Source organism: Ranitomeya imitator, chromosome 3 (assembly GCF_032444005.1).
Source record: "Ranitomeya imitator isolate aRanImi1 chromosome 3, aRanImi1.pri, whole genome shotgun sequence".
NCBI classification, from domain to species: Eukaryota; Metazoa; Chordata; class Amphibia; order Anura; family Dendrobatidae; genus Ranitomeya; species Ranitomeya imitator.
Window position 1 is genome coordinate 650,018,641 of NC_091284.1, and position 27,661 is coordinate 650,046,301.

The 27,661-nt window shown below is 42.3% G+C and overlaps 1 protein-coding gene across 15 annotated transcripts in view; it reads right to left on the reverse strand.

Moving 5' to 3' along the window:
- Nucleotides 1-27,661, reverse strand: part of SUGT1 (SGT1 homolog, MIS12 kinetochore complex assembly cochaperone) — a 184,836-nt gene that overhangs the window by 91,031 nt on the left and 66,144 nt on the right. For 12 of the 15 annotated variants that reach the window (XM_069758203.1, XM_069758193.1, XM_069758188.1 and 9 more), the window contains 4 exons: nucleotides 25,804-25,874; nucleotides 4,890-4,943; nucleotides 1,209-1,228; nucleotides 709-746 (listed from right to left, as the gene is read on the reverse strand). In XM_069758203.1, the coding sequence (XP_069614304.1) occupies nucleotides 709-746; nucleotides 1,209-1,228; nucleotides 4,890-4,943; nucleotides 25,804-25,874 (183 nt within the window). The remainder of the gene's footprint in view (nucleotides 1-708; nucleotides 747-1,208; nucleotides 1,229-4,889; nucleotides 4,944-25,803; nucleotides 25,875-27,661) is intronic. The other 3 variants (XM_069758199.1, XM_069758201.1, XM_069758200.1) reach the window with 1 other exon arrangement.

Below are 27,661 nucleotides of genomic sequence, written 5' to 3' on the forward strand. Positions count from 1 at the left end.
GAAAGTTTTTTTTTTTTTTTTGCAGCCTTTTGATTTGACAGTGGTTAATTGGTAATAAATCCCTTTTCTGGCACTTTTTTCCCCCACCACCCGGTATTTTTTAAAAGTCTCTTCAGAAAAAAAAAAGCTAAAAAAAAATTCCTCTAGGTCGATTTCCCATTCAGAAGAAGGGGAGTTTTTCTAAAAGGATTTTGGAGCAGATCCACATAAAAATAAAAAAAATCTCAAAGACTCCACCTGCACAATCCTAATATTGCTGACATGGGAAATCAGACCCCAAAATTCTCTGATATTTTATACCTTACAATTACAGGAGCTGTAGTAGAAACACACTTTTTGCGTAGCTCAGATTTGCACAACGGTCCCTTACTTGATATGTGATATTTTCATTTACGTTCCCTGTGAATGTTAATACTGGAGCTGGCAATGGATCGTACTGAAAGGTAAAGAGCATCATGCTGCAGTCATGGTCCTGCCCATCACACATCTGCCAAGGTTACCATGCACTGAGCAGAACATGACATTGAGTGGTGAAGGGTCACTTCTGAGTCTGCTTTATTCAGCTAGTAACTTGGTAAACTAGTAGTACCTAACTAGTAACCCTTGGTAAAAGACTATGAAAACAGTAAAAATAGACTTGTCTATCTATAAGAGCTTCTTTGCCATTTCTACATCATTTTCCTAACATGATATAGGAAAGAAAAATACCTGTATCTTGCGGCTTTCGTCTGGTCACAAGACTGCAGCTAGGGTGAAAGAGACAAAGTGTAAGCCATCACCATGGAGAAATAGTAGTTTACAAGATGTTGCTTCTAGAAAGAATTGCACATATTAGCATATCATTATCCTATGATTTACTTTGTTAACCCCCCCCATCACATGGCAGCAGTTTGCTCAATACTTTGCATCTGCGTGAAATCTAGGACCATACAGTGAGAAGAGATAGAATGGAAAGATTCGCTCTTATGTGTTGTATTAGCGGTTTGGGCTCTCGAGTACTGGTACAACGTATTCACCATGACACTGCTTTGTGGAAGCTGCCTTAGGAAAAGACGGAGTTTGCATTGCTATTGGTGGAGGAACGTGACATTACCTTACAAAACCTTACAGACAAGAGAAAAGTAATAATCTGCAGTTGTGGATCATTATTATGCTACACATAGGTCATATTGTGTACATGTACACAGAGCAATACAAACTGTTCTTACCAGTTCAGGACACGAGGAACCTAAGAACGACATAAAAATAGTGGGTTAATAATGATAAGAACTATGTGCACATTGCTGTATTAAACATATTGTTCAATTAAGAGAAAATAAAGCAGCACTAATCCTACAGTGTGGGGGTGCAAGCCTCCAGATCCATTGCCAATAGATCAAACATTGTGGAAGCCATAGAGGGAGGCAGAATGTGCCCAAGCAACACCCCTGGCCAGGGTATAGCAGGCAGCAAGTTGCAGGACAGAGGGGAGAAGGACGAGCCATATTCATGACATATCCCCTCAGTGAGCTGCTGCTTCCACCTCTTCCTCACTTATACTGCCCAGCTTTCCCCAGAACTCCATGCCCCTTGGCCACTTCCCAGCTGCTTGCTCTTAGAGGGGTTGTCCCACGAAAAAAAGGTTCATTTTATTCACTAGATCTTGGAATAATAAGTTCCATAATCGGATGTGTTTAAAAAAAAAAAAAAATATTCCTGTGCTGAGATAATCTTTTAAATGTGCCCCTGCTGTGTACTGTGTAATGGTTGTGTCTGACCGTGCAGGGACATGGTCTGATCATACCACAGCTCGTGGGCAGGGAAGGAAGCAAGAGCGAGTATACACACATTACAGTATGGGATCACAGCTGATTATGTGAGGTAAAACATGGTTTAACCCCTTCATGACCGGGGGATTTTTCGTTTTTCCGTGTTCGTTTTTCGCTCCCCTCCTTCCCAGAGCCATAACTTTTTTATTTTTCCGTCAATTTGGCCATGTGAGGGCTTATTTTTTGCGGGACGAGTTGTACTTTTGAACGACATCATTGGTTTTAGCATGTCGTGTACTAGAAAACGGGAAAAAAATTCCAAGTGCGGTGAAATTGCAAAAAAAGTGCAATCCCACATTGGTTTTTTGTTTGGCTTTTTTGCTAGGTTCACTAAATGCTAAAAATGACCTGCCATTATGATTCCCCAGGTCAGTACGAGTTCATAGACACCAAACATGACTAGGTTATCTAAGTGGTGAAAAAAAATTCCAAACTTTGCTAAAAAAAAAAAAAAAAATTGCGCCATTTTCCTATACTCGTAGCGTCTCCATTTTTCATGATCTGGGGTCGGTTGAGGGCTTATTTTTTGCGTGCCGACCTGGCGTTTTTAATGATAGCATTTTGGTGCAGATACGTTCTTTTGATCGCCCGTTATTGCATTTTAATGCAATGTCGCGGCGACCAAAAAAACGTAATTCTGGCGTTTCGAATTTTTTTCCCGCTACGCTGTTTAGCGATCAGGTTAATACTTTTTTTTAATTGATAGATCGGGCGATTCTGAGCGCGGCGATACCAAATATGCATAGATTTGATATTTTTTTTTATTGATTTATTTTGATTGGGGCGAAAGGGGGGTGATTTAAACTTTTATGTTTTTTTTATTTTTTTCACATTTTTTTAAACTTTTTTTCTTAACTTTTGCCATGCTTCAATAGCCTCCATGGGAGGCTAGAAGCAGGCACAACGCGATCGGCTCTGCTACATAGCAGCGATCTGCTGATCGCTGCTATGTAGCAGAATTGCACGTGTGCTGTGAGCGCCGACCACAGGGTGGCGCTCACAGCGACGGGCAATCAGTAACCATAGAGGTCGCAAGGACCTCTATGGTTACCATTCACAAGCATCGCCGACCCCCGATCATGTGACGGGGGTCGGCGATGACGTCATTTCCGGCCGCCCGGCCGGAAGCGGTAGTTAAATGCCGCTGTCTGCGTTTGACAGCGGCATTTAACTAGTTAATAGGTGCGGGCAGATCGCGATTCTGCCCGCGCCTATTACGGGCACATGTCAGCTGTTCAAAACAGCTGACATGTCCCGGCTTTGGTGCGGGCTCACCGCGGAGCCCTGCATCAATGCAGGGGAGCCGGCATCGGACGGTATAGTACATCCGATGCCGGTAAGGGGTTAAAAAACAGGCAGAGAAATGTTTTACCTCACAGAAAGAATCAGCTGTTATCCCACGCTGTAATGTCTGTATACTCTCTTGCTTCCTCCCCTGCCCAGGAGCTGTGGTATGATCAGACCATGTCCTGTACGGTCAGACACGGCCATTACACAGTACACAGCAGGGGCACATTTAGAAGATTATCTCAGCACAGGAACATTTTACGAAATCACTTCCTATTGTGGAACATATTTCAATTTCAAAATCTAGTGAATAAAATTATCTTTTGTTCGTGAGACAGCCTATTTAACTGCATACCTGTCAACTCCTGGTTATAGGTATGCACATGTATATTACATACACGGATCACCTTTGCTCTCCCCAAAAACACAGTCTTATAAATTTTCCTCCAGCAAGAGTCAATTTAGTGAGATGAAGACAAGTCATAAGAATGGTCACTTGATATACCGGTAATTACCGATAATTGTCAAATGATTATTACAGATCTGCTCCCTTCCTTATTGGGTACCTGCTGAGAAAGGTATGTAATCGGCAGTCCTATGAATTAGTACCAGCCGCCGATGGCGCATTCATCCCAACATATATGGGTATAACTGACGTCACCCGCACTATGCATCTCCCATTACACAAGTGGAGCTGAATAATCCTTTTAAACATTATTCTGATTCTATTGTAAATTAAATGCCATTTGGGAAGCCTTAAAGGATAATCCAACTTCACTAACTTCCGTATCAAGAGGCGAGATGTACTGGTGATGTCACGTCTACAGACAAGTGCGGGCCCGCGTGCGCCATTGACGGGTATTGTGCACGTCCTACTCATTGAACTAGCACAAGTGCACATCCCTGTAGGGGTTTATAAATGTAATATCGCTGCCGCTGATGTGGAGTGGAGCCAGAATAACTCACTAATGATCAAGGAGAACTCATTAATGACCAGGTCTGGCAACTTGATGTCTATGATTTCTCCACAACCTCTATGATGGCTCATAACCATATTTCAGAGCGAGATGTTGCACTCAAGGTAAAAAATAAATAAATTTAAAAAAAACTTGGGGCCATTGCCTTAGAGCTAGGAGTAGGAAGCAGTAATGGTATAAAACACACAAGCATATGTGACACAGTATGTGATTTCACAATTTTTAAGAACTTGAATAATGTCTCAGACAAAGTTTTCCATGGATATGGGAGGAACATTTTTTTGTGTTTCTAATGCTCATTCCAATAACCTACATTTACTAAAATGCAATAGGGAGGCTTCAGCCCTCAAAGCTTTTACAACTTTAGTTATCTATTTATTGCTACCCTTAATAGGAAGCCATTGGCTATCAAAATCCCAGTAACAGTACCTGCTAACTGGGCACCCAGCAGGGGGAATACAAGCTGGGCCGCAGTCACTGCACATACATCCTTCTTAGCGGTGATGTACAACTCGCGTCTTCCCAGCTCCTTCTGCTCTGCACAGGCTATGTACATGATAGTCAGTAAATCAGGGCTGGGGAGTCGGAGTCCATTTTGGGGGAGTCGGAGGTTTGGCTTACTGACTCCACGGCCCTGCAGTAAATGCCGGCATGTGGCTGACATCAGCCCCGGCCACTACCTGCGCACATTTTCCTTAAGCTAGTAGTAAGCTATGTGCAGAACAGACTTTGTTACCCCAACTCCAATGTGTCCGACTCAAAACCAGCTCACATATATAGCAGAAGAAAGATTTTGCAGTCAAAAATTCCTACTCACGGTTTAATTTCTCTTCACACATCATAATCCATGAAGAAAACGAGGAAGCGGATGCTGAAAGAAGATGCAAGCAATTAGCAAAATATTAATTTATGTACTTAAAGTTTTCTCATAATCAACCACTGCATAGGTGACGAGTGTCTAATGGGTAGGGGCGCTACCACCGTGATCCCACCAATAAAAAAAGGCCACGAGCCACGTGTTTGACAAAATGAAAGCGGCAGAGCACAGCACGCTCACCACTCCAGACACAGCGGAGCACAGTAAGGCTCTGTTCACAAGACCTGCTAATGGCATCAGAACCAGTATTAAAGAAAAACAGAATCTTTTACAAAAGGAGCAAACAGATGCACACCGTTTACCGTTTTACTTCCATTTTTATTCCGTTATTACTAGGTGTCAACACCCCTCAGGTTCTGGGTATGCAGTAAAGTGAATGGTTCTGCTGAAGATCTGTTAGGGTTCCTATCGAAATACTGTTTTCCAGGGATTTTATCAGAAAACCCAAGGCACTGCTAAGAAGGGAGCACTATATTAATGTGACCCTTGCCTTAAAAATGGATGGCAGAAAACACTGGAGGACATTTTCATCCCTTTTTTTTTTTTTTAAACAAATTTTTATTTATTTACAAATTGTGTCGAGCATTACATCTTATTGACATTAAATTCTTAATAATTAACACAACGTTATGGGGATTAGGGAAGGGAAGAGGATAGGGGAAATGGTGACATTACAATAACTATCCAATCACATTTTCTATATGCGAATCTGCAAAGTTATTTAAGAACGGTATTTAAACGGAAAGATAACCAATTGTTCCATTTTTTATAAAATTGAGCTATATTATTATTAGATGTAGCGATTATTTTTTCTGATAGGCAATTTTCGTTGATCAGTGATACGACCTCGGGCAGTGAGGGGCATTTGGAGTTTTTCCAGTAACTAGCAATTTTGATTCTTGTTGCTACAATAATATGTACAATCACTGTACGGAACTCATAGGGAAACGAGTCCAAATCAATAGCGAGTAACGCCTGCTGTTCACCGGTATACCACAAATCTGGAACATCAGATGATCTACGGCTTCCCACAGACGTCTAATTCTGTCACAACTCCACCATATATGTAGCATGTCGGCACAGGGGTCTCCACACCTCCAGCACGTGTCTGGGGAATTGCGGAACATCCTTGACAATCTACTGGGAGTGAAATACCACCGATATAACAATTTCCTGGCGTTTTCTATGTGGTTAGTACATTTAGATTGGCTTCCAATAACTAAGAAGGATGCCCTCCACTGATCCGGTGTGAATGTGCAGTTTAGGTCTTTTTCCCACTTTTGCAGGTATGTAGTTAGAGAGGGCAGGGTATTCTCCAACATACAGTCGTAGCTTGTGGACAGCGCCCTAATCTGTGATGTCGGGTTCATCAGCATAGAGTAAAGTTTAGATGGCGGTGCAGGTATCTGTTTTTTCCTTTCAGTTAGGAAATGCCGGATCTGCAAATATTTGTAAAAATCCCTTTGAGGAACATTGTATTTATCTCTCAATGATGTAAAAGTAATTAATTCCTCCCCCTCATACAAGTTCCCAATTGAGGTGGTTTTGGGTAAATTCCAATTTTTAAGTTTGAGGTCCGGGATACAATGCTCCAGTGTCTCTATAGGAGCTTTGAGGAATGCGGTTTGTATAAGGCCTAATTTATTAGTCAACACACTCCATAGCTCCAGAGCCGCGTCTATTGTTGGGGACATTTTTAGGTTTCTATTAGGGACTTTAGTTTGATGTGCATGGTAAAAAGCTGAGACATTGGAGGTTCTCATCAAATGTTTTTCAATTGCTATCCAGTGCCGATCATCATCATTATTCCACATGAATCGTAACTGTTCGAATAATGCGGCCCTGTAGTACCGGACCACTGAGGGGCACCCTAGGCCACCCTTACTCATAGGGATGTAAAGCGTGTCCGCTTGGACTCTGGGTTTTCGCTCTTGCCAGATGTATTTTAAAATCATTACTTGAATCTCTTTTAATATTTTCATTGGGAATATGATGGGGAGATTGCGGAACAAATACAGTATTTGTGGGAGAATGAACATTTTTACCGATGCAATCCTGCCCAGCCATGATAGTTCATGTTTCTTCATGCGTAACATGTCAGTTTGGATTTTCTTCCTCAGAGGCTCATAATTCAATGATAGCATTTTATCTGCTGAGAGTGTCAGCCGAATACCTAAATACTCAATATGGTCATTTTCCCACTTAAAAGGGTACTTATTCTCAAAGTTTTTGGGGTGTTTTGTGAGAGGGGTTAGGTTTAATACCTGGCATTTAGACACGTTCAGCTTATAATATGATATTTTAGTATATGAATCGATTACTTGCATTGCTGCCGGTAATGATTGTCGGGTTTGTTAACGCTAGAATGATGTCGTCAGCAAATAAACCTATTTTGTGTTCCGTTTTATTCACCTGAATTCCTGATATCATCGAGTGTGATCTAATTTTCTGTGCTAGAGGCTCAATCACCAAAGCGAATATAAGGGGTGATAGCGGACACCCCTGTCTCGTCCCATTAGTAATAGTAAACCTGTCCGACATCATTCCAGAGACAGAAACCGACGCTGATGGGTGAGAATATAGCAGAGTGATTGCTTTAGCAATATTACCCGCAAATCCGAATCTGGCCAGAACCTCAAACAGGTATCCCCAATGCACCCGATCGAACGCCTTCTCCGCGTCCAGGGATAGGAGCAGAGAAGGCGTCCGGTCCCTCCCCGCCACATGGATGAGGTCAATCATTCGTCTGGTGCCGTCCAATGTCTGTCTAGACTTGATAAATCCAACCTGGTCTCTGTGCACCAGGGAGGGGATTATATCAGAGAGTCTATTTGCTAAGATTTTTGAGTACAGCTTGAGGTCAGTATTTAGAAGGGATATTGGCCTGAAATTACTTGGATGATCGGGCGTTTTTCCTGGCTTGGGGAGGGGGACTATAGTCACTTGTAACATTTCTTCTCGTATTTTGCCTGTTTCAAATATATTTTGGAAGACTAATAATAGATGTGGGGACAATATTTGGTTGAATAACTTCAAGTATTCATTAGTTATACCATCCGGTCCTGGGGATTTATTATTTTTTGTTGCCTGAATGGTTTGTTGGATTTCTTTTTGGCTTATAGGTTAATTTATTGCCATCAATTTATCCTCTGGGATTTGGGGTAGGGATATGCTATTCAGGAAATTATTAATTAGCGCAGCGTTGGGTTGTGGGATAAGGTTGTCGGTCTTGAGATTATAGAGTGAGGAGTAATATCTTGCGAAAGTATTCGCAATTTCTTTAGGGTTGTATATTTTGTTCTTTTGATCATCTTGTATGTGAGCTATTTTTTGCTTTGTTAATCTCGCTTTAATCTTATTGGCAAGTATTTTACTCGCCTTATTCCCCTGCCAATAATATTTCGCTTTATTCCGCCTCAAATTATGCTCATATTTATATTGGAATAGCTGATATAGTTCGTATCTTGCCTTTTGCAGTTTTCTATATACCGTGGGTGACGGGCTATGTTTATGGATGTTTTCCAACGTTGCTATATTTTTATTGAGCTCTTCTATTTGTCACATTCTCCATTTTTTGTGTTGCGCTGCTATCTGTATTAGCCGCCCTCTTATATAGGCCTTGTGGGCGCACCACACTGTGGTCGGGGATATGTCAGGGGTACTATTGATATCAAAAAATTCCTGGAGAAGGTCGTTAAGTTGGGATTTAATATTATCTGATGCTATTAAGAAGTTATTAATTCTCCTCGGAGAATAAGTTAAATTATTGTACGTCTCTTAAATTTGGCATGTTACAGGAGCGTGGTCCGACCAGGTTATGTTCCCAATTTTTGCTCATTGTATATTTTGAAGGAGCCATTTATCCACTACTACTAGATCTATTCTTAAATATACTTTATGTGGGTGGGAGTAATATGTATAATCCCTTTCAGAAGCATGAAGGACCCTCCACGTGTCATACAGTTCTTCTGATATGAGACACTGGGACAACGCATGGGATTGGGACTTTTTCTTTGAGCACCAAGATTTGTCTATATTGGGGATCGGGACGATGTTAAAATCTCCACAGATTAGCAGGGATCCTTGTTTTATTTTGGATAATTTAGTTATGAGGTCTTTAACCCCTTACCGGCATCGGACGTACTATACCGTCCGATGCCGGCTCCCCTGCTTTGATGCAGGGCTCCGCGGTGAGCCCGCACCAAAGCCGGGACATGTCAGCTGTTTTGAACAGCTGACATGTGCCCGTAATAGGCGCGGGCAGAATCGCGATCTGCCCGCACCTATTAACTAGTTAAATGCCGCTGTCAAACGCAGACAGCGGCATTTAACTACCGCTTCCGGCCGGGCGGCTGGAAATGACGTCATCGCCGACCCCCGTCACATGATCGGGGGTCGGCGATGCTTGTGAATGGTAACCATAGAGGTCCTTGAGACCTCTATGGTTACTGATTGCCCGTCGCTGTGAGCGCCACCCTGTGGTCGGCGCTCACAGCACACGTGCAATTCTGCTACATAGCAGCGATCAGCAGATCGCTGCTATGTAGCAGAGCCGATCGGGTTGTGCCTGCTTCTAGCCTCTCATGGAGGCTATTGAAGCATGGCAAAAGTTTTAAAAAAAAGTTTAAAAAAATGTGAAAAAAATAAAAAAAAACATAAAAGTTTAAATCACCCCCCTTTCGCCCCAATCAAAATAAATCAATAAAAAAAATATCAAATCTACGCATATTTGGTATCGCCGCGCTCAGAATCGCCCGATCTATCAAATAAAAAAAAGTATTAACCTGATCGCTAAACAGCGTAGCGGGAAAAAAACTCGAAACGCCAGAATTACGTTTTTTTGGTCGCCGCGACATTGCATTAAAATGCAATAACGGGCAATCAAAAGAACGTATCTGCACCGAAATGCTATCATTAAAAACGTCATCTCGGCACGCAAAAAATAAGCCCTCAACCGACCCCAGATGATGAAAAATGGAGACGCTACGAGTATCGGAAAATGGCGCAATTTTTTTTTTTTTTTTTTAGCAAAGTTTGGAATTTTTTTTCACCACTTAGATAAAAAATAACCTAGTCATGTTTGGTGTCTATGAACTCGTAATGACCTGGAGAATCATAATGGCAGGTCATTTTTAGCATTTAGTGAACCTAGCAAAAAAGCCAAACAAAAAACCAATGTGGGATTGCACTTTTTTTGCAATTTCACCGCACTTGGAATTTTTTTCCCGTTTTCTAGTACACGACATGCTAAAACCAATGATGTCGTTCAAAAGTACAACTCGTCCCGCAAAAAATAAGCCCTCACATGGCCAAATTGACGGAAAAATAAAAAAGTTATGGCTCTGGGAAGGAGGGGAGCGAAAAACGAACACGGAAAAACGAAAAATCTCCCGGTCATGAAGGGGTTAATAAAAGTGATTTGACCTGTATTGGGTGCATATACAGTGGGGCAAAAAAGTATTTAGTCAGTCAGCAATAGTGCAAGTTCCACCACTTAAAAAGATGAGAGGCGTCTGTAATTTACATCATAGGTAGACCTCAACTATGGGAGACAAACTGAGAAAAAAAATCCAGAAAATCACATTGTCTGTTTTTTTAACATTTTATTTGCATATTATGGTGGAAAATAAGTATTTGGTCAGAAACAAACAATCAAGATTTCTGGCTCTCACAGACCTGTAACTTCTTTAACCCCTTAGCGACCGCCGATACGCCTTTTAACGGCGGCCGCTAAGGGTACTTAAACCACAGCGCCGTTAATTAACGGCGCTGTGGAAAAAGTGTATAGCGCCCCCCACAGGCCGATTTTCTCCGGGGTCTCGGCTGCCGAGGGTAGCTGAGACCCCAGAGAACATGATTCGGGGGGTTTTTAACCCTCCCCGCATTTGCGATCGCCGGTAATTAACCGTTTACCGGCGATCGCAAAAAAAAAAAAAAAAAAAAAAAAAAAAGTGATCTCTTTTTAATTTCTCTGTCCTCCGATGTGATCGCACATCGGAGGACAGAGAAAAGGGGTCCCAGGTGGCCCCCCAATACTCACCTAGCTCCCCCGATGCTCCTCGTGTCTCCCGGTGGGCGCCGCCATCTTCAAAATGGCGGGCGCATGCGCAGTGCGCCCGCCGGCCGGCACCGGGAGAATCTTTGGGGTCTCGGCTGCCTGGGGTAGCCGAGACCCCAAAGAGCATGATCGGGGGTCGGTTTTAGCGACCCCTGTTTTGCGATCGCCGGTAATTAACTGTTTACCGGCGACCGCAAAAAAAAAAAAAAAAAAAAAAAGTAAAGTGTAATTCTCTGTCCTCTGATGTGATCGCACATCAGAGGACAGAGAAATAGGGGGATTCGGGGACCCTAGCATACTCACCTAGGTCCCTGGATCCTCTTGCTGCTCCTCCTGGCCGCCGGCAGAAGAACATGGCGGACGCATGCCCAGTGCGCCCGCCATCTGTCTCCATCTGCCGGCCGGCAGGAGAACAGCAGTTAGGGCTAAAATTAGGGTTAGGGTTAGGGGTAGGGTTAGGGGTAGGGTTAGGGGTAGGGGTAGGGTTAGGGTTAGGGGTAGGGTTAGGGTTAGGGGTAGGGTTAGGTTAGGGGTAGGGTTAGGGGTAGGGTTAGGGGTAGGGTTAGGTTAGGGGTAGGGTTAGGGGTAGGGTTAGGGGTAGGGGTAGGGTTAGGGGTAGGGTTAGGTTAGGGGTAGGGTTAGGGGTAGGGTTAGGGGTAGGGTTAGGGTAGGGGTAGGGTTAGGGCTAGGGTTAGGTTAGGGGTAGGGTTACGGCTAGGGTTAGGTTAGGGGTAGGGTTAGGTTAGGGGTAGGGGTAGGGTTAGGGGTAGGGTTGGGGCTAAATTTAGGGTTAGGGTTGGGGCTAAATTTAGGGTTAGGGTTGGGGCTAAATTTAGGGTTAGGGTTGGGGCTAAATTTAGGGTTAGGCTTCTTTCACACTTACGTCGGTACGGGGCCGTCGCAATGCGTCGGCCCGACATACCGACGCACGTTGTGAAAATTGTGCACAACGTGGGCAGCAGCTGTAGTTTTTCAACGCATCCGCTGCCCAATCTATGTCCTGGGGAGGAGGGGGCGGAGTTACGGCCACGCATGCGCGGTCAGAAATGGCGGATGCGACGTACAAAAAAACGTTTCATTGAACTTTTTTTGTGCCGACGCTCCGCCAAAACACAACTGATCCAGTGCACGACGGACGCGACGTGTGGCCATCCGTCACGATCCGTCGGCAATACTATGGGCAAAAAACGCATCCTGCGGGCACATTTGCAGGATCCGTTTCTTGTCCAAAACGACGGATTGCGACGGAATGCCAAACAACGCAAGTGTGAAAGTAGCCTTAGGGCTAGGGTTAGGGTTGGGGCTAAAGTTAGGGCTAGGGTTGGGGCTAAAGTTAGGGTTAGAGCTGGGATTAGGTTTAGGGTTTGGATTAGGGTTGGTATTAGGGTTAGGGTTGGCATTAGGGTTACGCTTGGGATTAGGGTTAGGTTTGGGATTAGGGTTAAGGTTAGGGTTGTGATTAGGGGTGTATTGGGATTAGGGTTAGGGTTGAGATTAGGATTAGGGGTGTGTGGATTTAGGGTTTTGATTAGGGTTATGGTTAGGGTTGACATTAGGGTTGTTTTGGGGTAAGGGTTGTGATTATGGTTAGGGTTAGTGATTAGGATTATGGATCAGGTTGGGATTAGGGTTAGGGGTTGGAGCTAGAATTGGGGGGTTTCCACTGTTTAGGTACATCAGGGGGTCTCCAAACACGACAGCCAATTTTGCGCTCAAAAAGTCAAATGGTGCTCCCTCCCTTCTGAGCTCTGCCGTGCGCCTAAACAGTGGGTTACCCCCACATATGGGGCATCAGCGTACTCGGGATAAATTGGACAACAACTTCTGGGGTCCAATTTCTCTTGTTACCCTTGTGAAAATAAAAACTTGGGGGCTACAAAATCTTTTTTGTGAAAAAAAAAAATATTTTTTATTTTCACGACTCTGCATTCTAAACTTCTGTGAAGCACTTGGGCATTCAAAGTTCTCACCACACATCTAGATAAGTTCCTTGGGGGGTCTAGTTTCCAAAATGGGGTCACTTGTGGGGGGTTACTACAGTTTAGGTATATCAGGGGCTCTGCAATCGCAACATAATGCCCACAGACCATTCTATCAAAGTCTGCATTCCAAAAAGGCGCTCCTTCCCTTCCGAGCTCTGCCGTGCGCCCAAACAGTGGTTTACCCCCACATATGGCACATCAGCGTACTCGGGATAAATTGGACAACAACTATTGCAGTCCAATTTCTCCTGTTACCCTTGTGAAAATAAAAACTTGGGGGCTACAAAATCTTTTTTGTGAAAAAAAAAATATTTTTTATTTTCACGACTCTGCATTCTAAACTTCTGTGAAGCACTTGGGCATTCAAAGTTCTCACCACACATCTAGATAAGTTCCTTGGGGGGTCTAGTTTCCAAAATGGGGTCACTTGTGGAGGGTTTCTACTGGTTAGGTACATCAGGGGCTCTGCAAATGCAACATAATACCCGCAGACCATTCTATCAAAGTCTGCATTCCAAAACGGCGCTCCTTCCTTCCGAGCTCTGCCGTGCGCCCAAACAGTGGTTTACCCCCACATATGGGGTACCAGCATACTCAAGACAAATTGGACAACAACTTTTGGGGTCCAATTTCTCTTGTTACCCTTGTAAAAATAAAAACTTGGGGGCTACAATATCTTTTTTGTGGAAAAAAAAAATATTTTTTATTTTCACGGCTCTGCATTATAAACTTCTGTGAAGCACTTGGGCATTCAAGGTTCTCATCACACATCTAGATAAGTTCCATGGGGGGTCTAGTTTCCAAAATGGGGTCACTTGTGGGGGATTTCTACTGTTTAGGCACATCAGGGGCTCTCCAAACGCGACATGGCGTCCGATCTCAATTCCAGCCAATTCTACATTGAAAAAGTAAAACGGCACTCCTTCTCTTCCAAGCTCTGCGGTGCGCCCTAGCAGTGGTTTACCCCCACATATTGGGTATCAGCGTACTCAGGAGAAATTGCACAACAACTTTTGTGGTCTAATTTCTCCTGTTACCCTTGTGAAAATAAGAATTTGTGGGCAAAAAGATCATTTTTGTGTAAACAAAAGCGATTTTTTTATTTTCACGGCTCTACGTTATAAACTTCTGTGAAGCACTTGGGGGTTCAAAGTGCTCGCCACACATCTAGATAAGTTCCTTAAGGGGTCTAGTTTCCAAAATGGTGTCACTTGTGGGGGGTTTCCACTGTTTAGGCACATCAGGGGCTCTCTAAACGTGACATGGCGTCCGATCTCAATTCCAGCCAATTCTGCATTGAAAAAGTCAAACGGCGCTCCTTCACTTCTAAGTTCTGCGGTGCGCCCTAACAGTGGTTTACCCCCACATATGGGGTATTGGCGTATTCAGGAGAAATTGCATAACAAAATTTATGGTTACATTTCTGTTTTTACACTTGTGAAAATAAAAAAAATGGTTCTGAATTAAGATGTTTGCAAAAAAAAGTTAAATGTTCATTTTTTCCTTCCACATTGTTTCAGTTCCTGTGAAGCACGTAAAGGGTTAATAAACTTCTTGAATGTGGTTTTGAGAACCTTGAGGGGTGTAGTTTTTAGAATGGTGTCACACTTCATTATTTTCTATCATATAGACCCCTCAAAATGACTTCAAATGTGATGTGGTCCCTAAAAAAAAATGGTGTTGTAAAAATGAGAAATTGCTGGTCAACTTTTAACCCTTATAACTCCCTAACAAAAAAAAATTTTGTTTCCAAAATTGTGCTGATGTAAAGTAGACATGTGGGAAATGTTATTTATTAACTATTTTTCGTGACATATCTCTCTGATTTAAGGGCATAAAAATACAAAGTTTGAAAATTGCAAAATTTTAAAAATTTTCGCCATATTTCCGTTTTTTTCATAAATAATCGCAAGTAATATCGAAGAAATGTTACCACTAACATGAAGTACAATATGTCACGAAAAAACAATCTCAGAATCAGCGGGATCCGTTGAAGCGTTCCAGAGTTATAACCTCATAAAGTGACAGTGGTCAGAATTGCAAAAATTGGCTCGGTCATTAAGTACCAAATTGGCTCTGTCACTAAGGGGTTAAGAGTCTCCTCTTTCCTCCACTCATTACCTGTAGTAATGGCACCTGTTTAAACTTGTTAACAGTATAAAAAAACACCTGTGCACACCCTCAAACAGTCTGATTCCAGAAGACCAAAGAGCTGTCAAAGGACACCAGAAACAAAATTGTAGCCCTGCACCAGGCTGGGAAGACTGAATCTGCAATAGCCAACCAGTTTGGAGTGAAGAAATCAACAGTGGGAGCAATAATTAGAAAATGGAAGACATACAAGACCACTGATAATCTCCCTCGATCTGAGGCTCCACGCAAAATCCCACCCCATGGGGTCAGAATGATCACAAGAATGGTGAGCAAAAATCCCAGAACCACGCGGGGGGACCTAGTGAATGAACTGCAGAGAGCTGGGACCAATGTAACAAGGCCTACCATAAGTAACACACTACGCCACCATGGACTCAGATCCTGCAGTGCCAGACGTGTCCCACTGCTTAAGCCAGTACATGTCCGGGCCCGTCTGAAGTTTGCTAGAGAGCATTTGGATGATCCAGAGGAGTTTTGGGAGAATGTCCTATGGTCTGATGAAACCAAACTGGAACTGTTTGGTAGAAACACAACTTGTCGTGTTTGGAGGAAAAAGAATACTGAGTTGCATCCATCAAACACCATACCTACAGTAAAGCATGGTGGTGGAAACATCATGCTTTGGGGCTGTTTCTCTGCAAAGGGGCCAGGACGACTGATCCGGGTACATGAAAGAATGAATGGGGCCATGTATCGTGAGATTTTGAGTGCAAACCTCCTTCCATCAGCAAGGGCATTGAAGATGAAACGTGGATGGGTCTTTCAACATGACAATGATCCAAAGCACACTGCCAGGGCAACGAAGGAGTGGCTTCGTAAGAAGCATTTCAAGGTCCTGGAGTGGCCTAGGCAGTCTCCAGATCTCAACCCTATAGAAAACCTTTGGAGGGAGTTGAAAGTCCGTGTTGCCAAGCGAAAAGCCAAAAACATCACTGCTCTAGAGGAGATCTGCATGGAGGAATGAGCCAACATACCAACAACAGTGTGTGGCAACCTTGTGAAGACTTACAGAAAACGTTTGACCTCTGTCATTGCCAACAAAGGATATATTACAAAGTATTGAGATGAAATTTTGTTTCTGACCAAATACTTATTTTCCACCATAATATGCAAATAAAATGTTAAAAAAACAGACAATGTAATTTTCTGGATTTTTTTTTTCTCAGTTTGTCTCCCATAGTTGAGGTCTACCTATGATGTAAATTACAGACGCCTCTCATCTTTTTAAGTGGTGGAACTTGCACTATTGCTGACTGACTAAATACTTTTTTGCCCCACTGTATAGATGCAATTGTATACACCTTATTATTGATACTACATATCAATGTTACATATCTGCCTTCATCATCCAGAACGCTATCAACAAGCTGGAACGCTACAGTGTCTTTTATTGCAATCGCTACCCCCCTCTTCTTTTTCGCCGCATATGACACATAGATATGGGGGTAATTTTTATGTTGTAGTCTATGTGTATCGTCACGATTTAAATGAGTTTGTTGGACACATAGTATGTCCGCTTTGAGTGCCTGGGCTTCTTTCCATAATAACGATCTCTTGAAAGGGCTATTTAGGCCTTTCGCATTAATGCTAGATATTTGAAATACCATCAGTTACAAAAAAGAAAAAAAAAAAAATTCAATCAGTCACCAGATACAGGATAATAAGGGAAACAAAGGGGTTAAAGTAATTAACAACAACCAGAACAAGTACAAATTGTACAACTCAGAGTCCGGTTCTATGTGAACCAACTGGATAGTCGTTCCTATCCAGTATTAAAGGGGGGAGAGAATAGAAAAAACGAAAGCAATATTCTCATGCCCCTTCAACCTGCCAGCCAGGCAAAAAAAAATAACAGTGTGGTGTCCCGGCATAGGCACACAGAGGATACATATGGTAACAGAGTACTTGCGTGAGAATCAGGTCCATTCTTTGTTCAGCGTCGGGGGTCTTTTCTTTAGTGGGGAGCTGGTATCTTCATCCACTGATGTCAGGGACCATTGCTGGAGCAGGGTCATGGCCTCTCTGGGAGACGCAAGGACGTGTGAAGTTCCGTTTTTTGTCACGATGAGCTTTACTGGATATCCCCACTTGTAGACAATACTGTTGTCCCGTAGAATCTTGGTTGCGGATGAGAATTCCCGCCTCCTGTTCAGGGTTGTCGCAGACAAGTCGGTGAACACCAGAATGTTCCGGAATCTTTCTGGAAGTTCTTGCTTTGCTGACGCTGACTTGGTCACTGCCTCCTTGAAGTGGTAGAAGTGCAGCCTGGCTATCACGTCTCGCGGTGCGGAGCTGGGAGCAGACTTTGGTTTGGGGATCCGATGTGCCCTGTCAATCAGCAGGTCCCTCTGTTCTGCTGACGGCACCAGAATTGTGAAGAAGTCCATTAGAAACTCCTTTAGTGTATCCGCTGACACACTCTCAGGGATTCCTCTGAAACGTAGGTTATTGCGCCTGGATCGGTCTTCTAGGTCTGCAAGCTTCAGTTTTAGGGCCATGATTTCTTCGTCCGCTTCATTATGCGCGTCTACTAGTTGGTTGTGCGCTGTAGTATATTCCTCCAGTTTCCCCTCTATGTGTGAGGTTCTGTCACCAATCTGCGTTATTTCTTTATGTAGCTCAGTGAAAGCCGTTGTGATATCAGTATGAATGGCTTGCTTCAGGTCTCCCAGCAGGGATCTGAGTGTGGCTACAGTGACAGCGGCAGAATTGGAGTCTGTAATAGGAGAGTCTGAGGAGACGGTCGGGGCTGTGTTTAGTGGCTGTAAATCTTCAGGCTCTGAACCTTCAGCATTCCTAGCAGGGGGGGGAAGCAGGGACTGCAGCGTTGGTGAATAGCTCTGTGTGCTCAGGGATCTTGCAGTTTTGCTGGGAGTTTGGGGCTGGTGGAGTGATTCACTGTGCAGCTCTGACCTTTGCTTCACACTGCCATTACTCCTGCTGCTGCCGGTGGCCGCGTGGTGAGAGCTGCGGTCGCCATCTTGGATCCAGCTACCCACCGCTTCAAAGACCTGGACCCTGCTTGGCGCCTGCCCCCTCCTTCTCCCTCGCTTCATTCCTGGAGTGCACCACCGCCTGGCTTATCTTATCTTCGGATCTGACCTCCTCCGGTCACCTCACTGTGCTTTGGGCTGCTTATGATAGCTGGTGGTTAGGGAGCTCGAGCCTCGCACGTCCGTTCAGCTCCACATCTGGTCACACCCCCCCCCCACATCCACTCATTTTTTTTTTAGATCTGCAGAGGTCATTTTGATACGGGATATATTATTTTACTATTAGCCGATTTTGTGTAAGCTGCCTTTAGTGTCACAACTCAGGGTTGTGAATAAAAATGCATGGCACACCGCCTGCAGAGAGAAACGCAGGCTAAATAATGCGAATATCAGGGATGATAATAGCTCACGCATTGGCAGGCGGAATGCTGACTGGATCAGCGTCTATAGAGAATATATCGCTTCACCTCGTCCTGTAACAAAGTGTCTTCACTCCTCTAATCAGAATGACAGCTTGATAGAAAACGCATTCTCACCAGAGCCAGATCTGTGATGAATAACAAGCCTGTAGAAAACAATGGTAAATCCTCTACGGAGTTCGTATTGTGTTATATGGAACAAATATGTCCTCAACCAGTAAGATTTCAAAAGGGTTGGATAGACTCCTTCACCGCCACCCTATGCTTGTGCGCATCCTGGCAGGAACAGAGAGAATCAGACATTTTTACATTGGTACTGAATAGAATAGGGTTTCTTTTTGAGTTAAAAAACATAATCCGCCTTAGTGTAAGTGCACACTGCGTTCTTGCACTTAGCGGAAAGTACATGTTGGAGATTTTCCTTACCTATACATTACAGCTACAATATGTGCCAGACGGAGGCCAAACACATGCTCTCTTTGTCTGACAGATATGTGTCTGTATGCCATTTTATACAACGTATAGCAAAGCTCAGCAGACATGCCAAACAGCCAACAGTGGATTGAAAGTGGTTGTTTCATCGGTATTTTTTGCACCTTTGTGTTTGCCATCATTTATCGGGTCCGCTGCGCCCTGCTGGTGCATTTGGTTGGAGACTTCAGCAGGTAAAACATCTCTGCTTTTTTCTCTGTGACATATTCAAAAACACTTAACCTACTGATGTCTCATTTAATTTTACTTTTATTGATATCTATTTTTACTTTTGACATTTACCGGTAGCTGCTGCATTTCCCACCCTAGGCTTATATACGAGTCACTAAGTTTTCCCAGTTTTTTGTGGCAAAATTAGGGGGTCGGCTTATACTCGGGTCGGCTTATACTCGAGTATATACGGTAATTGCAGTTATTGCTTCTATTGGTGGCCCAACCAGTTATTATGTTTAGGAGGCAATCACCTTCACACAGGACCCTGTAGGTTTAGATCTCGTTTTCCTTTAATAATAATTTTGTATTTACTTGTGCTATCTTGGTCTAATATTTAAATTTTTGGGTGATTTGAAACATTTAAGCGTGACAAACATGCAAAAGAATAGGAAATCAGGGAGGGGGCAACCACTTTTTCACACAGTTGTACCTGCTGAGCATAAGTGGCACACAGTAGACACAAACGCTATGTGCATGACTGCGCAGCCCATTCAGGCAGCAGCAGTGCCAATGTCACCACAGCAGCCATGTCAACCAAGACCAGCAGGGAGCACAAGAAGGAAGCGCTGGAACAGCAGTAGGCAGGTACGGCGGTTCTTGCCATTTTCAAGAAGGCTGTGTCTGGGAAATTGAAATATGTAACTGAACAAACCATTTAACTGAAATCTAATATTTTTCCTTATCCAGTTCAAGACCAGTACATCCACCTCCCCCCCCCCCCTGTAACCAGGTACATTTTTGTGTTATCAAAAAATGTGGAGGATAATTTTTATGTACTTGTCATAATCTCTTTTTTGGGGGAAGGGAGGGGAGCAACATCAAGAAAATGCATGTATGTTTTTCACTTTTTTATGACCATAAAGGGCCATTTAAATATATTTTAAATAGGATTGATAGAATAGCTTTGGATAAGTGCTTATCTGAATAGCTATAGTGCTTACCAAATAGCCGCATTGGTAACCTTGATACCTGCAGTGCTCCCAATAATCAGCTACCCTAATATTGAAGTTTGATCACCGTTCTGTAAATTTTTTTATATGTCCGATACATGGGATTTTTTCTACAGTGATGGTGTTAGTAATAATGATGTGGATTGACAGTCATTCTTTTTTTCTTATTTTTCCTGCTACTTATGTGTTTTTCATTTATTTTATATATTGTGCCCACAACAATGTCATAAAAGAACATTTGGTGGACATTTCACTTTTTTTTTTGTCATCCGATTTCCCCAGAAACTGGGGTTGGTACATTAGCCCCAGTTATAGGGCAAATTAAGCCTCCTGGCTCACTTAGCAGAATTTATTGGGTCTCCAAAAACTCAGTACCGCCTGCTCTCTAGGTAGATCGAAAAAAGCACATGATCACAGAGTTCAGAGGAGTAAGCACTGTCAGTGTTTCCTACATGGTATATAGAGCACAGGTTCAGCGCTGTGTGTACAGCCATTGGGAAGGCAGAAATGGTAAAAAAACATGTCAGAGACCCAGTTTAACACTCCGCTGCTTCACAATCTCATGCATCTGCTATAATATGCAGTTATGTTTTAGAATCGTCACTGCAGACTATAATGTGGACGGTCCGGATGTTTTAAATCTGTGAGCGGTGCAGTAGTTAAAAGGCTTTTTTTTTTTTTTTAAAGAGTGTTTCCAGGACCATTTTTGTTAATTTAGAAAAAAAAAAAAATCAAAACCCTCGGGCTACAACTACTCCCAGCAGCGTCCATCGCCGCTCCTGGAACAGGACATCATTAGGGGGCAGCACTGTAGTTCCTCACTAGACCCTTGCAGCGCTATAGTTCATCTCTGAAGAGATCCTGGATGATGGACGTTGCGGCAGATGTGAGAACATTGCCGCCATTCTGCTTCTATTTCCACTGCCGCACTTTCTGTGAGAGAAGACATTATCAGGGGGTGGTGCTAGAAGCAGTGAGTGACACCAGCGCTGCCCCCTCAGCTTTAAGCACTGCCCTTAACACTAGAAGTGCCAGAGAGGGGTCATTTAACATTTCTACCTTTGGAACCTTTGGAGCTCGAAATTTCTGGGACTTCTAGTGTTAAATGAATCCTCATCAGAGGGCAACACTGGTGTCACTAAATGAATGAAGTGGTGATCAAGCATGTGCACTGCGGCTCAATTCTTTGGGGAAAAAAGTTCCTGCTGTTCTGCCTGTGTGAGAACCAGAGGTAGGAACCCCACTGATTCACAAGTTATCACTGATCTTGTCGATAGGTGATAACTTGTATTCACTGGACAACTCCTACATGTTTTATTAGTAATTCAGAAATAGGTGGACTCATCGTGGTTGTATCAGCATATCAATGCAAACGTATATGAACGTTTTCCACATCTGGAACATACCACATTATTACAAAAGTTCAATTGTCACAATTGGCACAAATATATGAATAAAAAAACAACAACACAATTTACACTTACCGTACATTTTGCTGCAAAAGCAGGATTATTATAATTTATTATGCTTTACTTATATAGCGAAAAAAAAAACCAGTACACAGACCGAGATGCTTACCTGTCCAAGGCCTCCAAACAATTACACTAACCAAAGTGCAGTGGACCCAAGTTAAGATGGCGGTATTATTGCACCTGTGTATCTGTTATCCGCCATCTTAACTTGGGTCCACTGCACTTTGGTTAGTGCATTTGTTTGGAGGCCATGGACAGGTAAGCATTTCTGCCTGTGTACTGTGTTTTTTTTTTGTCAAGAATAGTGGAGGTTTTTTCCTCTTATGGTGTTTTTTTACTTATATAGCGCTATCATAGTGAGCAGTGCTTAACATACATCATCATCACTGGCCCTAATGAGCTCAATATCTTTATTCCCCATCAGTATATCTGGAGTATGGGAAGAAACTGAAAAACCCGGAGGAAACCCACACAAACACGGGGAGAACACACAAACTCCAAGAGTTGCTGCAAAGCAACTGTGCTAATCACCGAGCTGCACCATAATAATCTCAAAACCCACTGAACCTAATAGGACAGGATGTGACAGCTACTTGAATACCCAACACTACTAGACTTGCTTTACTAGATGCTAAGTAAGTTATAGGTACTTGAAAAGTAGAAAAAATGCCGAAGACCCTACCCACATTCCCGCCCTGATGCACGAACAACTTATTGCACACAAACTTCTAAAGATAATAAAATAACATTGCAACTGCAGATTTCTACAGAGAAGATACCTATTAAACCAGTAGGACGGCCCCTTTAAGCTCACACATCTACTTTAAACATGCCTGATCCTGATGATAGATTTTCTTTACTTACTGGAGTCGCTTGTAATATTAGCTCCTCAAAATATCCACGCCTTTCCTAGAGCACCACTTCGGCGGTTCTTTATATTTCTGGGCTGGAATGGTATTACTAATGTAAGTTCCCTGCCCCTAGTAGTATACTTACCAGCTGCCATCTTCTGCTCCTCGAGTTGCTGTTCCGGTCCCGATACGCCATCTTGTGAGTGCAGCTTGTGACTGGCCAAACGTCAGAGGTAATGGTCACAAGCTCTCAATGTAAGTCTGAGACCTTTGTTCTGGCTCTCATAATTCTACAACAAGAAGCGACTCCTGGTCCACCCAGCAATCACTGGACCATCCGGCAGGTCACAACATTCAGAAGACCGACCGGAGCGGCATCGAGAAGAAGGTGGGAGCTGGTAAGCATTTTACTAGGGGCAGGGAACATACATCAGTGATACCACTTTAGCGGTGAAATAAAAAAAAGCTTGAGGGGTATTTTACAGTTGAGAAAGGCGGTTTAGCCCTTCTCACACCCAATTCCTTCCCTTGTTCCAATTGCTACAAAACTGCAATTGCCTCATCCTGCTTTTTTGATAATCCACATCTTGGGTCCTACTATGACATTTATGTGGGGCCAATGGTACTGCATTTATGCAGCAATAGATTCATATATTAATAATGACACACTTGAGAAATAATTCATGGATGGAGGTCTACAATAGATAGAATCCATCTTTTGTTGTCATTACTGTATTTTTTGTATTGTGAACCGCACCTTTTTTTTATATATATATATATATATATATATATATATATATATATATATATATATATATATATATATATAAACCTTGCTAAAAAGTGTGAACATCTTAGGGTATGTTCCCACGGTCAGCAAACACTCAGGTTGGACGCTGCGTACATCCGCCGCGCAGTGGCCATGTGTTACAGCATAGTGGATGGGATTTCAAGAAATGCGTGCACCGACACACGCGGAAATGGACATGCGGCGCGTCTTTCCAGACTGCAGCAGGTCTATTTATCTTGCGGAGACCTGTCCAATGTATTGGGTGCAGTGGTTCCGCACAGTTCAATGAACACATGTGGAATCATCTGCGTTGAAAAGCCGGTAGCGGACATGTGCTGTGTCCAAAGTGCTGCCTAATACTCAACGTCTGCACACACTCTTATAGTCTGGAGACAACATCCTATGAATGGGAAGGATACCGAAGTGTCCTTCCCGATCACAGAAAACTGCTCTCTCTCCTCCAGTCTCACACTGACCTATCTGATTGATGCAGAGCAGGAGAGACAGCTACTGCACATACAGTGACATGTAAAAGTTTGGGCACCCCTGGTCAAAATGACTGTTACTGTGAACAGTTAAGCAAACTGATGATGAAATGTGATCTCTAAAAGGGCCAAAGTAAAAAAATGACATTTCTTTTGTACCCTTGTAGGCAACAAAATATATTGTAATTTTTTACATCTTAAAAGTAGCAAAAAGGAAAATGGACTGATGCAAAAGTTTGAACATGGTTAGTATCTAGTAGCACCCCCTTTTGCAAGTATCACAGCTTGTAAATTATTTCAGTGGGAGACATCATACTACGCATATGGTCTGTGTAGGGGACATATGTTTTAGGTTGGGGACATGGGGGCTCTGTGGGGGACATCATAGTGCGCATGGGAGCTGTGTGGTGGGGACATTTTACTAAGGCTATGGAGTCAAAGATGTGGAGTCGTTGTCCATTTTGGTGGCGTCGATATAAAATGGACCAACTTCAACTCCTAATATATATAATAAATTGTGTACAGTAGATCAGTGCAGGATGTGCTTTCAATTATTCATAAGAATTTGGGAAAGTTATGAAATGTCCTAAAAATGTCTGTTCTGTTCCTGATCCAAGGATCTCGGCTTTTAGTCGAGATGAATCTGCTCTGCACTTTATGAACATGCTCAGTAGTGAGGTAGGGCTGTGGGGTCGGGAGTCAGGGAAATTGAGGAGTCGGAGGTTTGGCTTACAGACTCCACAACCCTGCATCATACTGCACAAGGGGCTGTGTGGAGATGTAATAATGTGAGGGAACTATGTGGAGACATAATAATGTATAAGGGGGCTGTGTGAGGACATAATGTGTGAGGAGGCTGTGGTGTAGAGAATACTGTGTAGGGGGTTTTGTGTGGAGATCATACTATTGGAGGTGATGGTGTTTAGGGGCAGTGTGGTGACATACTATGTGAGGACATCATACTGTGTGTGTGGAGCTGTTGATCTAGGTACAAGGACTGCATAACAGGGTCTTGTATGTTATACTGCTTTATATAAAAAGCTGTGAATAATATGGTGGTGATTACCTGCTATGACTAGGAATACAGGTTACAATAAGCCCTACTGTAACATATTAACAGCAGCAGAAAGTCACCTGACTTAATTCTGCTCAATATTAAGTGATAAAAATTCATATAAAATAATAAGCAGAATTAAGTTTGGCCAACTGGTGCGGCCCTCCACAACAGTCACACTATCTCATGTGCTCCCCTGGAAAAACAAATTATTCACCCCTAATGTAGCTGAACGTGTTGTACCAGCGCTGTGTGCGTACGTGAAGCAGAGTGGTGTGAGTATTTAGCAAAGTTTCGGGAGCATGTAATGTGCAGGCAGCAGTGTTGTGTATATACTGAAATGTGTATGCTATTAAGTTATATGTATAGGACACACATGCTACAGAGAAGCAAACAATAGATCTATGACTTTGCTATTACACGAGTAAATTAAAATTAGTGATAATGACCCCGTCCACATCTTTAAATTGGCAGGTAAGTTTTAATTAGTAAGATATGTTTTGCCTATTTTCTGCTGTCTAAACCTGGGATGCGTTTTATAGTAAGGAGAGTCCTATGGTCGGAAAATACAATAATTAAAAATGATGGGGAAATAGGTGGATTTAGTTTGCCCTTAACAGTCATATAGAGACAAACTATTTAACTTTGAACCCAAATTGCACAAGTAACAAAAAGGATGACCGGCTTCAGAATATTTATACCTTTTCTGGTTTGGGGTCTGTATTGATTGTTTGAAATAAATCTATGAGCTTTGTGTTGTATTCATATTTTTAAGTAATTTATGACAAAATTATAGAAAGGCATCAAGCTAAATTTACCCGATGAGGGGCAGTCAGTCTTTCACATTCACTTAAGTTCTGGGATTTTAAAGGTAGAGTGTAAAAATAATGTAGCAGAATGCAACAAATCTATTACATCCATGTCAATATAGATCTACTCACAATTTAATGTTTGGCCTTGCTTAAAGGTGTCTTGTGCAGCGGAGTAGTTCTTTAAGTGGAATTCAGCCTCCCTGTAAAAGTGTGTTTAAAACAATTTAGAAATAGTAATATCACTACACTTATTTTCACAATTAAAAGCTATGCTGAGCCCACAGGATACAAATATCAAAAAACTGACCATCACTTCCAAACAGAAATCAGGTATGAACAGGTGCTTACTAAGAGTAGCCATCTCCATATAAAAAAATACGAAAAATCCTTCACTATTATAGAAAAAAAATATACAACAAAACAAATAAGGTATCACTCTGTAGCATGCAAACATGAAATATGAAAACTGAGTTGCATTATTGCACTAGAAAATATTGAGAATACTTAGTGCATAAATTGGCAAATTCATGTATACCCGACAGCCACGATAAGGCGACTCTCGTTGCCAGGACCTGCCTAATGTGAATTCTCTCAGACTAAAGTCTACATCTCTATGGGAAGGTAGGATCCTCCTGTAATTAAAAACTCCTGAGGATGAGGGGCAGAGTGCTCAGTCAGAGAGCTAATGCATCCCACAGGCAGCAGGGATTCCTTGCGATCATGAGAACAGGGCCCTGTCTGAATGAACTAACGATGCTTGGCCTCGGCTCCATTCATTGTCTATGGGACTGCTAACAATTCCCATATACCAAGGATAAGGCAGAGATCAAACATGAGCATCTTTGCTTCATTCAGACTAGGTTCTGCAAAGTTCGGTTCTTGAGACTGTGGGGGTTCCAGCAGCCAGACCCCCAGCAAACGTACATTATTTTTTATCCTATAAATAAAAACTTTAGATTAAGCAAATACCAGCAAAGTTGAGTCAAAGCCCAAATTTCTCTCTCCTATAAACAGTATCCAGCCAAGAGAAACTAATATAAAATATACCTTTTAATCATATATTTTTAAAAACTACCCAAAGAAAAAATAAAGAGGTGATAAAGTGCACATTAAAATATCACTTATCAACTATAGTGTCCATCCGGACAGACATATCATAGGGATATAGATACCTCTTATAACATCTACTGTGTTTATTTTAGCAATATTAGCTGTTATCATGCTGTAGCAGCACATCTTCAGTGCTGGATTCAGCTCTCATGGGGTTAATCGACAACTTCCTTATTGTGCCCTAATACTACAAGTTCCATGATGCTTTGCACTGCCACTAAGCCCGAACCTAGCACACCCACTCCAAAAACACACCCAAACCCCTCCCTCCTCTCTCTACTCTCTCTTCAAAAAGATTTGTGGTGTCATTTCTGTCCAACTCGTCTTTTACATTTGTCCAACCCACACAGATAGATAGATAGATAGATAGATAGAGAGAGAGAGAGAGAGAGAGATATGGGATAGATAGATAGATAGATATTAGATAGATAGATGTGGGATAGATAGATAGAGAGAGAGATAGAGAGAGAGATAGATATGGGATAGATAGATAGATAGATAGATAGATAGATAGATAGATAGATAGATAGATAGATAGATAGATGATAGATATTAGATAGAGAGAGAGATAGATATGGGATAGATAGATATTAGATAGATAGATAGATAGATAGATAGATAGATAGATATTAGATAGAGAGAGAGAGATATGGGATAGATAGATATTAGATAGATATTAGATACATAGATAAATAATAGATAGATAGATAGATAATAAATAGATGATAGATAGATAGATAGATAATAGATGATAGATAGATAGATAATAGATAGATAGATAATAGATAGATAATAGATAGATAATAGATAGATAATAGATAGATGTGGGATAGATAGATAGATAGATAGATAGATAGATAGATAGATAGATAGATAG